The 18,558-nt window shown below is 45.9% G+C and overlaps 1 protein-coding gene across 1 annotated transcript in view; it reads left to right on the top strand.

The window, feature by feature from the left end:
• The window catches only part of ttll11 (tubulin tyrosine ligase like11), a 125,663-nt gene that overhangs the window by 96,201 nt on the left and 10,904 nt on the right, over nucleotides 1-18,558 (top strand). The window contains exon 7 of the mRNA XM_004916627.4: nucleotides 16,093-16,329. Within this exon, the coding sequence (XP_004916684.3) occupies nucleotides 16,093-16,329 (237 nt within the window). The remainder of the gene's footprint in view (nucleotides 1-16,092; nucleotides 16,330-18,558) is intronic.

The following is an 18,558-nucleotide window of genomic DNA, read 5'->3' as shown; positions in this document are numbered from 1 at the left end:
CTGGAGCAGGGTAGAATGGGTGCAGAGGAGGCAACAAGAAGAAAACAAAGTAGGCCACAATCCAGAGAAACAAAACCAGACTGGAGCAGGGTAGAATGGGTGCAGAGCAGGCAACAAGATGAAGACAAAGTAGGCCACAATCCAGAGAAACAAAAAACAGACTGGAGCAGGGTAGAATGGGTGCAGAGCAGGCAACAAGAAGAAGACAAAGTAGGCCACAATCCAGAGAAACAAAAACAGACTGGAGCAGAGTAGAACGGGTGCAGAGCAGGAAACAAGATGAAGACAAAGTAGGCCACAATCCAGAGAAACAAAAACAGACTGGAGCAGGGTAGAACGGGTGCAGAGCAGGAAACAAGATGAAGACAAAGTAGGCCACAATCCAGAGAAACAAAACTAGACTGGAGCAGGGTAGAATGGGTGCAGAGCAGGCAACAAGAAGAAGACAAAGTAGGCCACAATCCAGAGAAACAAAACCAGACTGGAGCAGGGTAGAATAGGTGCAGAGCAGGACAGACTGGAACCTCAACCTCAGCGATCTATTTATACGCCATATTCATATAACAAACAGCTGACAATCTCTTGCAACTTTTACTAAACTGGCCCCACATCTACCTTTTGCATTCTGGTGCAAAAAATGCCAACATTCGACATTCAGCCGAAGATTGCACTCAACATGCAAAACGTTGCCTAGATCTGATCAATGATACGATCATTCGTCCCACCGCCGGAACACACAGGATGAGTGATTTAGCCAAAATGTCTCCTGATTCAGCCATTTAGCATCTGTGTTGCATAATTTGCTTGTGACCGGCATAACATCAAGTTTTCAGAACAAAACGAGAGGATTCGAGCCCTGATAAACCTTCTGCCCTGGTTCCCCTGGGTCTATAGCTGACTGACTGTAACACAGTTTGGGTGGAACCTTCTGGCTCTGCTAGATATGTTTGAAACCGTACGTTGATATCAGACCTTGACCAAATGTTGGATCACGTAAAGGAAGATGAGCCCAAAAACACTGAAATCAACTTGTCCAGTATCTGCCACATCTGGAGAATGAGAAATATGTTTGACATTATTATTTATATAGCGCCATCAGTTTACGCAGCGCTTTACAGAATAGAGGGGTACAAAAGACAGAACAGGTAACATGTACATATAAACAATTCACAAAAATGGTTTGCAGTTGCATTGGATGAGGATCGGAGACACTAGGGGGAGGGCCCTGCTCGCAAGAGCTTACATTCTAAAAGGGGAGGGCTGAGACATAAGGTCAGGGTAACTAGCATGGCGTTAGAGTTCATGTAGGTGTGTAAAGTGACAGTAAGTGCGGAGTGAGAGGTGGAAACCAGTGGTTGGTGCATGTTTGAGGAAAGATTAGGGGTGCTCAGTGGGTAATCGCATTTCTGAGGGTTTAGGTTATAGGCTTGAGTGAAAAGAGACTGTTAAAAGGCTTGGAGAGACTGGCAGTGCCTAATGGGACGGGGAAGAGCGTTCCAGAGGATGGGTTCAGCGCGTGAGAAGTCCTGGATGCGAGAGTGAGAGGAGGTGATGAGCGAGGAGGAGAGAAGGAGGTCATGTGTAGAGTGAAGGACTTATAAAGAAAGATCATCAAAGTATCAAATGACCTGCCTTAGATTTACCTCGTCATTAAACGTTGACCCAAAACTCTGAAACGCAAACAGTCTAAACAAGGCTCGCAAGGAACAAGAAGCCAGACCGCCGTTTGGACTCCTGAAGGTGAATGGGGATATGGTGTATCCAGATGGAGACTGTCACTCTGGTCCGAAAGAAAAATTAATTGAATGCCATTCAACCGGACCTCATGAACCCCACCTGCAACAAAGTCATATAATCTGTATAATCTGTGTTTTATCTGGAGGAGTCGTTGGAGGAATTTAACGGGAAAAGGGAGAAACGTCTTAACCGTTTCCTTGAGAGAATAGTTTATTCCTATGTATAGGTAGATATAAAATATAGATAAATGTAGATCTTATCGTTTATTTATTGTCAAGCTTTCCTGTTTGTCTAAAATATCTCGGGCGCCGGCGTAGTGAAATTGCCTGTCGCAGCTTGCTGGAACCGAAGATAAGAATTAATAAGGCTCCGGCAATAAGTGGAGCTCTTTGTTTACACGTGAGAGAGTCTATTTTCAATTTCCTGAGCATATTAGATATGTTTATAATTGCTTTTTGGGGAGGAATAGCAGCATTTGCAGACAGAGGGGAGAAAGAAATCGTCGGCTGTGGTTCCTTAATGAGGACTCCAAACTTCTTTTATCTTAGAAACAGTATTTAAGGCTTTTAAGCTTCTGTTGGGTTCCGGCTTGTAGAAGTCTGTGGTTCTCTGCCTCTAGAGTTCTGGTAATGGCATTGGGGGAATTGGTTTGGCTGGATTTGTAGCCGAGCTGGGTAGGTTCTCCAGACCATAGAGGTTGTGTTTTTTTAAACCATATTAAATATTTTTGTAATTTTTTGGAGTGCAGATTATATTTTTAAACTTGCATCTCCAGCAGTAGAGGCTGGAGTTAAGGAAAAAAAAAATAATCAGGAAAATGGTGATTGAAGCTGGTGGTGGGTTACCTCTTACCAGTACTCCTGTCATATCAACCAAATGTATATTGATTATTCTTTGATTTCCTACCTAGCCTCTGCTGGTTCAGCCTCCCTAAGCAGCCATTGTCTCTCAGGCTTAAGGCCGATTGTAGCTGCTGATATGGGTTCCTTAGACCGATTCGGCAGCTTATCGGCCAGTGTAGGGGCAGAAATGACGGCCATACCCGACCGATATCTGGCCTGAAATTGGCCAGATATCGATCGGGCAGGTTAAAAGATTCAGTTGGATCTGGGACCGCATCGGCTCGTTGATGCGGTCCCCGAACAGACTGCCCCATTGCTGCCATTATAATTCGATCGTTTGGCCCCAAAGATTGAATTAGCCTACACGTTCCCCCAATATCGCCCATCGTAGGTGGGAATATGGGGTGAAGATCTGCTTGCTTGGTGACCTCTCCACGCGAGCGAATCTTCACGTGTATGGGGACCTTTACTGAGCAGAAGATTGCTCATCTTCTACTATAACCTTCCTACTGGGGTAAGGGCAGCCAAACTTGACCAAAAAGATCATTCTTCATAGCTTTGCCAAGACCCTGTATCTCAAAGGAGAGAACACACTGCCAGCAGGGTTATTCTCTTGTACGAGTATCGGACCCCTTATCCGGAAACCCAATATCCAGAAAGTTCTGAATTACGGAAAGGTCATCTCCCATAGACTCCATTTTAATCAAATAATTCACATTTTTAAAAATGATTTGCTTTTTCTCTGTAATAATAAAACAGTACCTGTACTTGATCCCAACTAAGATATAATTACCCCTTATTGGGGGCAGAACAGCCCTATTGGGTTTATTTAATGGTTAAATGATTCCCTTTTCTCTGTAATAATAAAACAGTACCTGTACTTGATCCCAACTAAGATATAATTACCCCTTATTGGGGCAGAACAGCCCTATTGGGTTTATTTAATGGTTAAATGATTCCCTTTTCTCTGTAATAATAAAACAGTACCTGTACTTGATCCCAACTAAGATATAATTACCCCTTATTGGGGGCAGAACAGCCCTATTGGGTTTATTTAATGGTTAAATGATTCCCTTTTCTCTGTAATAATAAAACAGTACCTGTACTTGATCCCAACTAAGATATAATTACCCCTTATTGGGGGCAGAACAGCCCTATTGGGTTTATTTAATGGTTAAATGATTCCCTTTTCTCTGTAATAATAAAACAGTACCTGTACTTGATCCCAACTAAGATATAATTACCCCTTATTGGGGGCAGAACAGCCCTATTGGGTTTATTTAATGGTTAAATGATTCCCTTTTCTCTGTAATAATAAAACAGTACCTGTACTTGATCCCAACTAAGATATAATTACCCCTTATTGGGGCAGAACAGCCCTATTGGGTTTATTTAATGGTTAAATGATTCCCTTTTCTCTGTAATAATAAAACAGTACCTGTACTTGATCCCAACTAAGATATAATTACCCCTTATTGGGGCAGAACAGTCCTATTGGGTTTATTTAATGGTTAAATGATTCCCTTTTCTCTGTAATAATAAAACAGTACCTGTACTTGATCCCAACTAAGATATAATTACCCCTTATTGGGGCAGAACAGCCCTATTGGGTTTATTTAATGGTTAAATGATTCCCTTTTCTCTGTAATAATAAAACAGTACCTGTACTTGATCCCAACTAAGATATAATTACCCCTTATTGGCTTTATAAAAATATATATTCATTTGTATTAAGCACAATTCAGCAGTACAGTGCCCCAATAGTTCCATAGAACTATGCCAACCCATCGATCCCCCTACACTAAAGCCATTGTGGCCCTTTAAGTAGACAACAGATGGAAGAGAAATATCCAGCCCTGTCAGCACCTGCCTGTAGAAGAAACGCTTGAGTAAACTGAATCTGTATGACTCCCATACCTAGAGTTATCCATCAAGCTGTCCATGAACGGAGTGTTATAGAAGCAGGTCCATTTATCCTCTGTATCAAACCAGCCGGTCATGAACCCAATATAGTATAAATATACCTGCTGTACTACGAGTACATTTATCCCATATCCAGCACACTGGGCACCAGTTCCACTTCAACAAACACGTGATCCGAAATGGATAAAACCATAGACTTTATATCAGTACCTCCTCGTAGAACATCTTTGGCTTGTTTTGAAAAACTCTTCGCACGTCGATGATATTTTTTTGTATGCTAAATATAAAGCTGCGTCTATACAAACACCAGCTGGATCGGCTCGTGATCCAATAATACCTCATGGCGTGACGCCCGTTTAGGAACCATTTAAGGATACGTCTTGTTCTGTGAAGTACAGGAATTGGGCTGCCATCGCGTATAAATAGAGGACAATGTATAGGTGCCAGGGAGAACGCGGTTTGCCTGCAGATTGCAAATTAGGAATAGGATTGGGTAATAAAGCTGCTTTCAGTTAGACAGAAGAAAGCTGTCCGCAATCTGCGTAAGGCAGGACATGGCCAAATAGCCTTGATAAATAGATAGACTTTTAAAAAGAAGATTGCCTGGATTCCCTGGGGAGCAGTTACGTGGTGGGACCTGCTGATTGCCGAGCACGAGGCATAACTGCTCCCAGCCGACACTACTCTGACCAACCAGAAGCTCAATAGAAAAGGAAAAATAGGAAAAATTCTACATTTTATTTTAACCACATAACTAAAGGTGGCCGTACACGGTAAGATCCGCCAAGAGGTGGCCAAGCGAGCGGATCTTCTTGTGATATCCCCACCTACAGGTGGGCGATATCGGGGCTAATTTGGTCAGCTCTCGATGGGATGGGTTTGATTTTTCTGTCAGACCGGATAACGCATCGGCACGTTGATGTGGTCCCCGAACTGACGGTGCCTATACTTGCTGTTCTAATTCGATCGTTTGGCCCCCACCTACAGGTGGGCAATATCAGGGCTAATTCGGCCAGATCTTGATTGGGCGGGTTTGATTTTTCTGTGGGGCCGGGAACCGCATCAGCTTGTTGATGTGGTCCCCGAACTGACAGCGCCTATACCCACTGTTCTAATTCGTTAGTTTGGCCCCCACCTACAGGTGAGTGATATCGGAGCTTATTTGGGCAGATCTCAATCGCGTGGGTTTGATTTTTCTGTCAGACCGGATAGTGCATTGGCTTGTTGATGCAGTCCCCGAACTGACGGCACCAAAACCCACTGTTCTAATTCATTTGTTTGGTGGGCGATATTGGGGCTAATTCGGTCAGATCTCGATCGGGCATGTTTGATTTTTCAGTCAGGCCGGGAACCGCATCAGCTCATTGATGCAGTCCCTGAACCGGCGACGCCTATACCCACTGTTCTAATTCGATCATTTGGCCCCCACCTACAGGTGGGCGATATCGGAGCTAATTTGGGTAGATCTCAGTCTGGTGGGTTTGATTTTTCTGTCGGACCGGATACCGCATTGGCTTGTTTATGCAGTTCCCGAACTGACGGCGCCTATACCCACTGTTCTACTTCGATCGACGGTTTGGGGACCGCATCAACGAGCCGCTGCGATTCCTGGTCCGACAGAAAAATCAAACCCGCCCGATTGAGATCTGGCCAGATTTTAGTCAAGATGATGGTCAGGCAGGGCTGTTGTTCGTGCCATTCATCCTCTTTGTGCGTATTCCACAGGCAGCTTATCTGCCTACCGTCATCTGGCCTGAAATCTGGCCAGATCTTGTTCCGGCGGGTTTGATTTTTCTGTCGGACCCGGAACCGCATCGTCTCGTTGATGTGGTTCCCAGTCCGACAGAAAAGTCGAACCCGCCGGAACGAGATCTGGCCAGATTTCAGGCCAGATGACGGTCAGGCAGGCTAGTCGTTCATGCCCATACATGGGCCGATAAGCTGCCAAATCGGTCTAAAGAACCAATATTTGCAGCTAGATTTGATCCGTGTATGGCCACCTAAAGGAGCCCTCATCCAACCTGATCCCACCTGGTGCTGGGGAGGTGTGAGATTTGGGTCTTCCATTCAACCTCTTTGTGCGTATTCCACAGGCAGCTGACCCAATGCCAGAGTAATGCAAGGGATTTCTGTTTTATTTCCAATGGCTCTGCGAAACGCGTCAGGCTTGTTCTTTTGTGCTTTTTTATCATTAGTAGTTGTCCAGTTACATTGCCTGCCCTATGCCCCTGCTACACGACTCCCTTAACAACTTAAATTTACATTTAAACATGGCACCTGTCTACACGTTGGTCCTTTAAAGAGTTGAGCTTTGCCCTCCGGCTCTATTATGTCCCCTCCTGTTGTAAGCTATTAAAGTCAGGCTCGTACTCCCTCACAGATTGTTTATCGTTTTCCACTCTGCGGCAAAACAATGTCCTTATTTTCTCTGACATTCAAAATACTGATTGTGCCCAAAGGGGCCCAGCAATCGCCTACAATCATTTAAGGCACCGCCAAAGATAGGATATTATTTTTTCCTTCCACCGAGAGGTGTTGGGAGTAGCAAATAGAATCCTTTCTGCTTGTCTGAAGTTAAATACAAGTGAGCAGAAAAAATTACATCTTGCTTTGCAGAAATCTCCTTCCGGTGACAGTTTTGCTTGTCTCCACTTCTGCCGCATCAATCATCGACAGCTTAAGGCTCCCGAAAACATCGCCGCGGACAGATGTTGTCCCCGTCTCGGGAATAGAAATATCTGTTTCCATTAAGTATAAATTAACTTAATCACCAGGTAGGAAAGATAAGACGCTTAGACTCCATTCCCCGCAGCTTTCATTAAAATTAAAACTCTATATAAAACGGGACTTTCCCGAGACTCGATCCCGCTTCCGAGGAGATTATATCGGCCGTAAATTTTTTTTTGACGGTGTCAGAAAGCAGCCGAAATGACTCAACGAGGGACGTCGACGTACTGTATAATTCAGCATCTGCTCGGCGGCCCGTTCCCTCAAATGATTTTATCGGAACACTTTAAGCAACAATTAGTTTCTGACACGGAACAAATTTGCATCGAGAAAATGTAAAGTGACAAAGGAGCGTTTGTGTTTGATTGCCGCAGTCGTTCCTCTCGCGGAGCGTGCAAAATGTCATTTAGCGAGGTATTGTTTGATTTATGGGTCGTTCTGCGTTTACCAGGCTCGTTAAATGACTACCATTATTTAGTTTTGAGGGGTTTTATTTTCATTTCTGATGCGCCTTTTTATTCGCCTTAACCGGTGCCAACCATGGTTAGCCGAGTGCTCTCTATATAAATCCTTGGTTTTTCTTACTTCCTGCCAAAAGCATTGGAGACTCCAATGACTGTTAGGGCCGTGACAGACGGGGAGATTAGTCGCCCGCGACAAGGGAGATTTGTCTCCCTGAAATGCCATCCCACTGGCTAGAATTTAAATCGCCAGTGGGATGGCATACGCGGCATGGAAATCGCCGAAGTTTGCGCTCAAGGCAACTTCGGGGATTTCGGCAAATCGTAACGCTAAGTGTACCATCCCACCAGCGATTTACATTCTAGCCGGTGGGATGGCATTTCGGGGAGATTTGTCGCGGGCAACTAATCTCCCCGTCTATCATGGCCCTTAGTGAACTGATCTTTAATTATCATTAGTGATGGGAGAAAAAATTCGGCAGGCATGGATTTGTGGCAAATTTCCGTGTTTTGCCATTAGCAGATTTTTTTTCGAGCGTCAAAAGAACCGCCGGGAGCATCAAAAGAAGCACATAAAAAAAGAATTGTCTTGCTCGTCAAAAGAATTGTCTCTGGCGTCAAAAAGAATTGTCTCTCATGAAAAGAATTGTCTCACGCCAAAAAGAATTGTCTCTCTCATAAAAAGTATTGTTGCGCATTAAATGAATTGTCTCGTGTCTCTCATGAAAAGAATTGTTTCTGGCATTAAAAAGAATTGTCTCGCGCCAAAAAAAATCTTTAATTATCATTAGTGATGGGCGAAAAAATTTGGCAGGCATGGAGTTCTGGCAAATTTCCGCATTTCACCGTTGGCAGATTTTTTTGCGAGCGTCTAAAGAACCGCCGGGAGCGTCAAAAGAAGCACATCAAAAAAGAATTGTCTCACTCATCAAAAGAATTGTCTCACTTGTCAAAAGAATTGTCTTGCGCCAAAAAGAATTGTCTCGCATGAAAAAGAATTGTCTCGCATGAAAAAGAATTGTCTCTGGCGTCAAAAAGGATTGTCTCTCTCATAAAAAGAATTGTTGTGCATCAAATGAATTGTCTCATGCCAAAAAGAATTGTCTCTCATTTAAAGAATTGTCTCTGATCTAAAGAATTGTCTTGCGCTAAAAAGAATTGTCTCTCTCAAAAAAGAATTATTGTCCCATGTCTTGCGCCAAAAAGAATTGTCTCTCGTCCAAAAGAATTGTCTCTCATCTAAAGAATTGTCTAGCGCCAAAAAGAATTGTCTCTCACGTCAAAAAGAATTGTCTCGCACCAAAAAGAATTTTAATTTCTGATGCTGCTTTTTAATGCGCCTTTTTATTCGCCGTAACCGGTGCCATCCATGGTTAGCTGAGTGCTCTCTATATAAATCCTTGGCTTTTCTTACTTCCTGCCAAAAGCATTGGAGACTCTAATGACTGTTAGGGCCGTGACAGACGGGGAGATTAGTCACCCGCGACAAGGGAGATTTGTCTCCCTGAAATGCCATCCCACCGGTGGGATGGCATACACGGCACGGAAATCGCCGAAGCTTGTGCTCAAGGCAACTTCGGGAATTTCGGCAAATCGCAGCGCTAAATATACCATCCCACCGGCGATTTACATTCTAGCCGGTGGGATGGCATTTCGGGGAGATTTGTTGCGGGCAACTAATCTCCCCTTCTGTCACGGCCCTTAGTGAACTGATCTTTAATTATCATTAAAAAAAATTCGTCAGGCATGGATTCGTGGCAAATTTCTGCATTTCGCCATTGGCAGATTTTTTTGCGAGCGTCAAAAGAGCCGCCGGGAGCATCAAAAGAAGCACATAAAAAAAGAATTGTCTCGCTCATCAAAAGAATTGTCTCACTCGTCAATAGAATTGTCTCTCATGAAAAGAATTGTCTCTCATGTCAAAAAGAATTGTCTCTCATGAAAAGAATTGTCTCGTGCCAAAAAGGATTGTCTCTCATGAAAAGAATTGTCTCGTGCAAAAAAGAATTGTCTCTCATGAAAAGAATTGTCTTGTGCCAAAAAGAATTCTCGCGCTAAAAAGAATTGTCTCATGAAAAGAATACTCTCTCATGAAAAGAATTGTCTCGCGCCAAAAAGAATTGTCTCTCATGAAAAGAATTGTCTCGCACCAAAAAGAATTGTCTCTCATGAAAAGAATTGTCTCGCACCAAAAAGAATTGTCTCTCATGAAAAGAATTGTCTCGCACCAAAAAGAATTGTCTCTCATGAAAAGAATTTTCTCGCGCCAAAAAGAATTGTCTCTCTCATAAAAGGAATTGTTGAGCATCAAACGTATTGTCCCGTGTCAAAAAGTCATGTAAATAACTTGTATGGGGCACAAAAGTTTCTAATGGCGGCCCTGCAACCGTAGGGAAAGATCTAGAACAGTGGTTCCCACATGGTGGAGCAATGCTCAGGCTGAAGGCTGGTGAGACTTGGTGGGAATGCCTGTAGACAAACCTTAAAGCCCAACTAAGGTTTAAACATGATCGATGCCCCATATAGTCTATGGCGCCGTGATTGATACATCAATGTGTTTTTATGTCTGTAACTCGCTAAGGGGCGCTCTGACCAATGGTTGAACCTGCACGGGGGGCTTGAACCGAAAAAGTCCGATAACCGCAGAGAATTCCTCAGTCCAATCACACAAGCAGACTTGTAATTTGTTATAAGCTCCCGGATCAATAGGTTCTCTTTCATAGTTCTGTTTTGGATTACTTGGTCTTAGCTTAGCTCTAAGCTGTTGTAAGTAAGAGCAGCGCAACGATCCCAGCGGCCCCTCGGCACCCAAATAAAGCAGAATATTCATTAAACTGCTCCGTTTGTAGCATTGCGGCGCCGTAGCTCCCTCCCCCCAGTGAGGTTGTGTAACAGGAGCAGATGGAAGAAAGGCTTCGCAAAAAGCCTAATCATTTGTCTAATGAAAGTAATATTTAAATACCAAAACAATGAAAGTCGCCTCGAGAAGCCTAAATTGCATTTTGGGTAGAAATACAAATTTTCTTATTGGCATCACTTGTCATTATAGTAACAGGTGGCATAAATATTTTGTAAATAATTGAAAATGGTGATGAAAAAAATAAAATCCCCGTAATTAGCATGGAATCATTTGCAAAACCAGTATTCTATAAATATGAGGCTATTTACCCCCCCCCCCCCCCCCCCCCCGTCATGGAGAATTCATTATCCGAGATAGAGATCCGCAGAGATTAGTCATAGAACATTGTAATGGGAAAGGCTCTGGATATTTCTCCAACACCAAAATTAATTTTAACTTGCCATAGCCAAACTGGGATGAATGGGATGGGTTGGGCTGGGAAATGGGTGGGGGAAAGATGGGTGGGGCTGGGAAATGGGTGGGGGGAAAGATGGCTGGGGCTGGGAAATGGGTGGGGGGAAATGGGTGGGGGGAAAGATGGGTGGGGCTGGGAAATGGGTGGGGGAAAGATGGACGGGGAAGGGAAATGGGCATGGGAAAGATGGACGGGGATAGGAAACGGGTGGGGGAAAGATGGACGGGGCTCGGAAATGGGTGGGGGAAAGATGGACGGGGCTGGGAAATGGGTGGGGGAAAGGTGGACGGGGCTGGGAAATGGGTGGGCGAAAGATGGACGGGGCTGGAATATGGGTGGGGGAAAGATGGACGGGGAAGGGAAATGGGTGGGATGGAAACTGGGATGAATGGGATGGGTTGGGCTGGGAAATGGGTGGGGGAAAGATGGGTGGGGCTGGGAAATGGGTGGGGGAAAGATGGACGGGGAAGGGAAATGGGTGGGATGGAAACTGGGATGAATGGGATGGGTTGGGCTGGGAAATGGGTGGGGGAAAGATGGGTGGGGCTGGGAAATGGGTGGGGGAAAGATGGACGGGGAAGGGAAATGGGTGGGGGAAAGATGGACGGGGATAGGAAACGGGTGGGCGAAAGATGGACGGGGAAGGGAAATGGGCAGGGGAAAGATGGACGGGGCTGGGAAATGGCTGGGGGAAAGATGAACGGGGAAGGGAAATGGGTGGGGGAAAGATGGACGGGGAAGGGAAATGGGTGGGGGAAAGATGGACGGGGATGGGAAATGGGTGGGGGAAAGATGGACGGGGCTCGGAAATGGGTGGGGGAAAGATGGATGGGGAAGGGAAATGGGTGGGGGAAAGATGGACGGGGCTGGGAAATGGGTGGGCGAAAGATGGACGGGGCTGGAATATGGGTGGGGGAAAGATGGACGGGGATGGGAAATGGGTGGGGGAAAGATGGACGGGGATGGGAAATGGGTGGGGGAAAGATGGACGGGGCTGGGAAATGGGTGGGGGAAAGATGGATGGGGGGGGATATGGGTGGGGGAAAGATGGATGGGGGGGATATGGGTGGGGGAAAGATGGGTGGGGGAAAGATGGATGGGGGGGGATATGGGTGGGGGAAAGATGGACGGGGGTGGGATATGGGTGGGGGAAAGATGGACGGGGGTGGGATATGGGTGGGGGAAAGATGGACGGGGGTGGGATATGGGTGGGGGAAAGATGGACGGGGGTGGGATATGGGTGGGGGAAAGATGGACGGGGGTGGGATATGGGTGGGGGAAAGATGGACGGGGGTGGGATATGGGTGGGGGAAAGATGGGTGGTGGAAAGATGGACGGGGGTGGGATATGGGTGGGGGAAAGATGGAAGGGGGTGGGAAATGGGCGGGGAAATGGGCTTATAGGTGAAGCAGAGGTGGCTCATAGTTATAAAGAGTGATAGAAAGGCAATGGGGAGGGTCAGGGAAGGGAGGGATTTATAGGCCAGGAAATCTTTAATATCGGTGCCAACCCCAGCTCGTAATTTACTGACTAGGCCAATCAAATACCAGCCAGGGGGCACCCCTACATGGGGCACACACCCCTTCTATGGAGTAGACTGATGTTGACCTGTGACAGAGATAAGGCAGAGCCAGGGCTCACTGTGTATAATCAGCTCAGCTGGCACAGCATACAGTATTGGGGCTAATTATTGTGCCCAAGAGCTGACATAGTGCCTGGTACAACTCTCCAAAATGAGTATCTCGGCCTAATGGGATTTTTGAGCCAAGTTGTTTTAATAATAAATCATGCAGTTGTTTTTTTTCATTAAGAATTAGACTCTGTCTCTTTATTGACTTCCATTATGTGGTGTGCTGGCATACTGGGTCCCCATACGGCTAATTATATTTAATCAATCATTTCACCTTCATAAATGCAGCTGATCTCTCCTAATATATTTAGAAATTCCTTGTGCTTTATCATGTAGTCTGGGGAAGTATTCGTCCTTCTACTCACCTCTTATTCCTCAGTACCTACCCTCTCTGTGCCCCAGAACTTCACTCTATATACCCCTTATAACAAGGACAGATAAACATTGGGGTAACAGTCACCCCGCTATAGATCCAGGGGTACCCAGGGCACAAATAAGCACTCACCCCAAATCCCCCCCTAACTGGCCTTCAGGCTGGGCCCCCTTAGCCCATAACAAGGTTACAGATATATAGAAACATTGGGGTAACAGTCACCCCGCTATAGTTCCAGGGGTACCCAGGGCACAAATAAGCACTCACCCCAAATCCCCCCTAACTGGCCTTCAGGCTGGGCCCCCTTAGCCCATAACAAGGTTACAGATATATAGAAACATTGGGGTAACAGTCACCCCGCTATAGTTCCAGGGGTACCCAGGGCACAAATAAGCACTCACCCCAAATCCCCCCCAACTGGCCTTCAGGCTGGGCCCCCTTAGCCCATAACAAGGTTACAGATATATAGAAACATTGGGGTAACAGTCACCCCGCTATAGTTCCAGGGGTACCCAGGGCACAGATAAGCACTCACCCCAAATCCCCCTAACTGGCCTTCAGGCTGGGCCCCCTTAGCCCATAACAAGGTTACAGATATATAGAAACATTGGGGTAACAGTCACCCCGCTATAGTTCCAGGGGTACCCAGGGCACAGATAAGCACTCACCCCAAATCCCCCCTAACTGGCCTTCAGGCTGGGCCCCCTTAGCCCATAACAAGGTTACAGATATATAGAAACATTGGGTAACAGTCACCCTGCTATAGTTCCAGGGGTACCCAGGGCACAAATAAGCACTCACCCCAAATCCCCCCCTAACTGGCCTTCAGGCTGGGCCCCCTTAGCCCATAACAAGGTTACAGATATATAGAAACATTGGGGTAACAGTCACCCCGCTATAGTTCCAGGGGTACCCAGGGCACAAATAAGCACTCACCCCAAATCCCCCCCTAACTGGCCTTCAGGCTGGGCCCCCTTAGCCCATAACAAGGTTACAGATATATAGAAACATTGGGGTAACAGTCACCCCGCTATAGTTCTGGGGGTACCCCGGGAATGAATAAGCACTCAGTACCGGTACTGCCGGAGTCCCCGGTTTATTACAGTTTGTGGGACAGTAGCCATGGATCAGTCCCACACAGTAAATCTCCGGCTCCGTGCCGTACCCGCCATAGTACAAATGCACAATTGAATCCAGGGGAGATTTATGAGGGGAGTTGGGAGAATAATAACTTTATATTCTAAATAAGCAGTTTGGTTTCCAAATTGAACAAACGGAAACCTGTGGGAAACCCTGAAACGTTTGGGCATTTGGCCGTTCATGTTATTGTGGCGCTGTCTGTATCGAATGTCGGGGTTACGGTGGCGGCTCCCCTATCAGGGAATAGACAGGCTCGGCATTACACGACATTCTTTATCGCGTCTCCATCTTGTTTGCCGCTCTCCCTGCGATGCATTATATTCCCGAACACTTTCTACATTTCCTCTGGAATTTATATATGTGTTACTACTGGGGGGGAAATAGCCGCGCTGGGGCGGCACATTGCCTGGAATTCCTACACGGCTCATAGCGCAGCTTCTGACCCATCATATTATTCCTTATTCAGAGCCGGAACCCCTGTGCTCTTTATATCCCACCAGCCCCTGCCCCAGTGAGCTTACAATCTAAGGTCCCTATCCCATTCCCATCAGTCCCTGCCCCAGTGAGCTTACAATCTAAGGTCCCTATCCCATTCCCATCAGTCCCTGCCCCAGTGAGCTTACAATCTAAGGTCCCTATCACATTCCCATCAGTCCCTGCCCCAGTGAGCTTACAATCTAAGGTCCCTATCACATTCCCATCAGCCCCTGCCCCAGTGAGCTTACAATCTAAGGTCCCTATCCCATTCCCATCAGCCCCTGCCCCAGTGAGCTTACAATCTAAGGTCCCTATCACATTCCCATCAGTCCCTGCCCCAGTGATCTTACAATCTAAGGTCCCTATCACATTCCCATCAGCCCCTGCCCCAGTGAGCTTACAATCTAAGGTCCCTATCACATTCCCATCAGTCCCTGCCCCAGTGAGCTTACAATCTAAGGTCCCCATCACATTCCCATCAGTCCCTGCCCCAGTGAGCTTACAATCTAAGGTCCCTATCACATTCCCATCAGCCCCTGCCCCAGTTTGCTTACAATCTAAGGTCCCTATCACATTCCCATCAGCCCCTGCCCCAGTGAGCTTACAATCTAAGGTCCCTATCACATTCCCATCAGCCCCTGCCCCAGTGAGCTTACAATCTAAGGTCCCTATCACATTCCCATCAGCCCCTGCCCCAGTGAGCTTACAATCTAAGGTCCCTATCACATTCCCATCAGTCCCTGCCCCAGTGAGCTTACAATCTAAGGTCCTTATCACATTCCCATCAGCCCCTGCCCCAGTGAGCTTACAATCTAAGGTCCCTATCCCATTCCCATCAGTCCCTGCCCCAGTGAGCTTACAATCTAAGGTCCCTATCACATTCCCATCAGCCCCTGCCCCAGTGAGCTTACAATCTAAGGTCCCTATCCCATTCCCATCAGTCCCTGCCCCAGTGAGCTTACAATCTAAGGTCCCTATCACATTCCCATCAGCCCCTGCCCCAGTGAGCTTACAATCTAAGGTCCCTATCACATTCCCATCAGCCCCTGCCCCAGTGAGCTTACAATCTAAGGTCCCTATCACATTCCCATCAGTCTCTGCCCCAGTGAGCTTACAATCTAAGGTCCCTATCACATTCCCATCAGCCCCTGCCCCAGTGAGCTTACAATCTAAGGTCCCTATCCCATTCCCATCAGCCCCTGCCCCAGTGAGCTTACAATCTAAGGTCCCTATCCCATTCCCATCAGTCCCTGCCCCAGTGAGCTTACAATCTAAGGTCCCTATCCCATTCCCATCAGCCCCTGCCCCAGTGGAGTTTACAATCTAAGGTCCCTATCACATTCCCATCAGTCCCTGCCCCAGTGAGCTTACAATCTAAGGTCCCTATCACATTCCCATCAGCCCCTGCCCCATTGGCCTTCTGTTTCTCATTATTCTGTTTGTTATACAATATCATTTGTTTTTTTAGGTCGTATCCTTCAGAAAGTGCATTGGAAACAGACAGGGGATCATACATGGAATCAGCAGACCAAGCGGAGGCAGATAGCACCTTACCGTCCCTTTGTCTCAAGCAAGTGTTTCCCAAATATTCTAAACAGTTCAATTATCTGCGGGTGGTGGAACGGGTGGCCTCCATCTTCCTACGATTCCTCGGCATCAAGGGGACCATGAAGCTCGGACCAACCGGATTCCGGACGTTTATAAGGTTAGGCACCTCATTCTTCCATAAAAACACAAGCAAAGTGTGATTTGGCCTTTAGCAGTCAGGAGCCCAGTACATCGACAAGCTGCCGCCGTGTAACTGCCAGCGGCACAGAGATTAGCCATAGCAAATGGTAAGGATGGAGCCTTATTATCTTGGATATAATCAGATTCTGTTTCCTGGTTTGTATAATAGATCAAATGACTATGGGATCAGAATATTACATTTGGCCCGGACATTATCCAGAGAGTCCAAGTAAGGGATTATGTCTCAGTCTTGTTTCACATTAAAGTGTTTATATCAAAACCATGTTAGAAACGTCTTCCAACCAATCAGGGTTTCCTCATACAGATGGGTTCATCTCCTCCCCGGTGGCACAGGCTCTGTTAATAGCATTTATATTTCTGGGGCATATTCACATTGCAGCAGTTAGAGCGTCAGATTAGTCTCATTGACCAAAGTGAGAATTCTTCACGGAGAAGCTTTTAACGTCCTAAAAACTCAGTAAGCTTTATCAGAAAGATAAATACAGCCATAAGCACTCACAGTCCTCTGTCAAAAGAAACACAGGATCTCTCGTCTTCATTTGTGTAAACATGTTCTTGTGTATCTGACTTTCTCTCTCAGAAAAATCCTTCATGGCACGGGCACGAGTCTGCTCAGTTTGCTCCTCCTCCCCCCTCCCTTTTCCTTCTCCCCCTCCCATCAGAATTTGCTCCCCCTCCCCCTCAGGAGGCAAAGCTGCAGCACAGAAGCTATGGAGACCAAGCTAAAATGGCAGCTGCTATCTTAAGCAAACACTGGGAGCCTCTAGGGCTGTTTACTCAGGTATGGTAAAGCATTCAGGGTGGGGCAATAATTTGGAGCCCATACACCGTCTGAAAATACATACAATTATATGGGTGCATGCATAGCCAGCTTTATTTCTTTAATGACTTCATGATAGGGCCTCGTGGACTTCAAGGAGAAGGAAAGGTAAAAACGTTGCACTGAGTTCTCTATCAAAAGATACAGGATTTATTGTCTCTTTGTTTTCCTGTGCCAGAGACACACAGCTCTCTTCCCTCTCTCCTCTCCTGCTCCCCCCTCTCTCCTCTCCTGCTCCCCCTCCCTCAAGAATGCTAAGAACTCCCTCCCACCCTTAGGAATGTGTGATCTGAGCCAATCAGCAGGAAGCTTCCTCATAGTCTGAGCCTATACTACATTCAACAGCAGTTATATTAACAAATGTAACTAATACATATTGCAGGGTTGCCCTTTATCTGCGACATCTGAACTTCTCCTTTAAAATCCTCTGTGCGGGAGAATTCTAAACCTTTTCTCCTGTTATTACCCCCCTTTTTATATTCCCCCCCTTCATCTTTTCAAAGAATTGAAAGTCTGGGAGAGAATCGGCAGCAATTTATTTTTATATGGCTGATATTCTTCACAGTCCGGAATAAGGATTTCATAGCGAGAGATAAGGGGGGGGGGGGGGGGGTTAGAGACTGAGCAATTGCTCTCTTTTACCTTCATGATAAGGAGAAAAAGGAAAAAAAACGAGGAGACCTTGTGTAAATGCGGCAGCCGAGCTTCTCAGTAATTACACAGAGAGCAATATAAATAGAAGAGGGATTACGCGGGGATCGGAAACTTCTGGGATGAATATTAAAAAAGGGACGTGATTATTATTTGCTATAATGGGATACGGCAATGTGAAAGGGGTCTCGGGATTGTAGGAATATATAAGCCGAAGTCTAGTGCCAATGCATATAAATGGAAACTGAATTCCCTTCTCTCTGTAATAATAAAACAGTAGCTGTACTTGATCCCAACTAAGATATAATTACCCCTTATTGGGGGCAGAACAGCCCTATTGGGTTTATTTCATGGTTAAATGATTCCCTTTTCTCTGTAATAATAAAACAGTACCTGTACTTGATCCCAACTAAGATATAATTACCCCTTATTGGGGCAGAACAGCCCTATTGGGTTTATTTAATGGTTAAATGATTCCCTTTTCTCTGTAATAATAAGACAGTACCTGTACTTGATCCCAACTAAGATATAATTACCCCTTATTGGGGCAGAACAGTCCTATTGGGTTTATTTAATGGTTAAATGATTCCCTTTTCTCTGTAATAATAAAACAGTACCTGTACTTGATCCCAACTAAGATATAATTACCCCTTATTGGGGCAGAACATCCCTATTGGGTTTATTTCATGGTTAAATGATTCCCTTTTCTCTGTA

The sequence above is a fragment of the Xenopus tropicalis genome, chromosome 8 (assembly GCF_000004195.4).
Source record: "Xenopus tropicalis strain Nigerian chromosome 8, UCB_Xtro_10.0, whole genome shotgun sequence".
Classification (NCBI taxonomy): Eukaryota; Metazoa; Chordata; class Amphibia; order Anura; family Pipidae; genus Xenopus; species Xenopus tropicalis.
The sequence above is the reverse complement of the archived record's forward strand: the minus strand, read 5'-3'. Positions and strand labels throughout refer to the sequence as shown.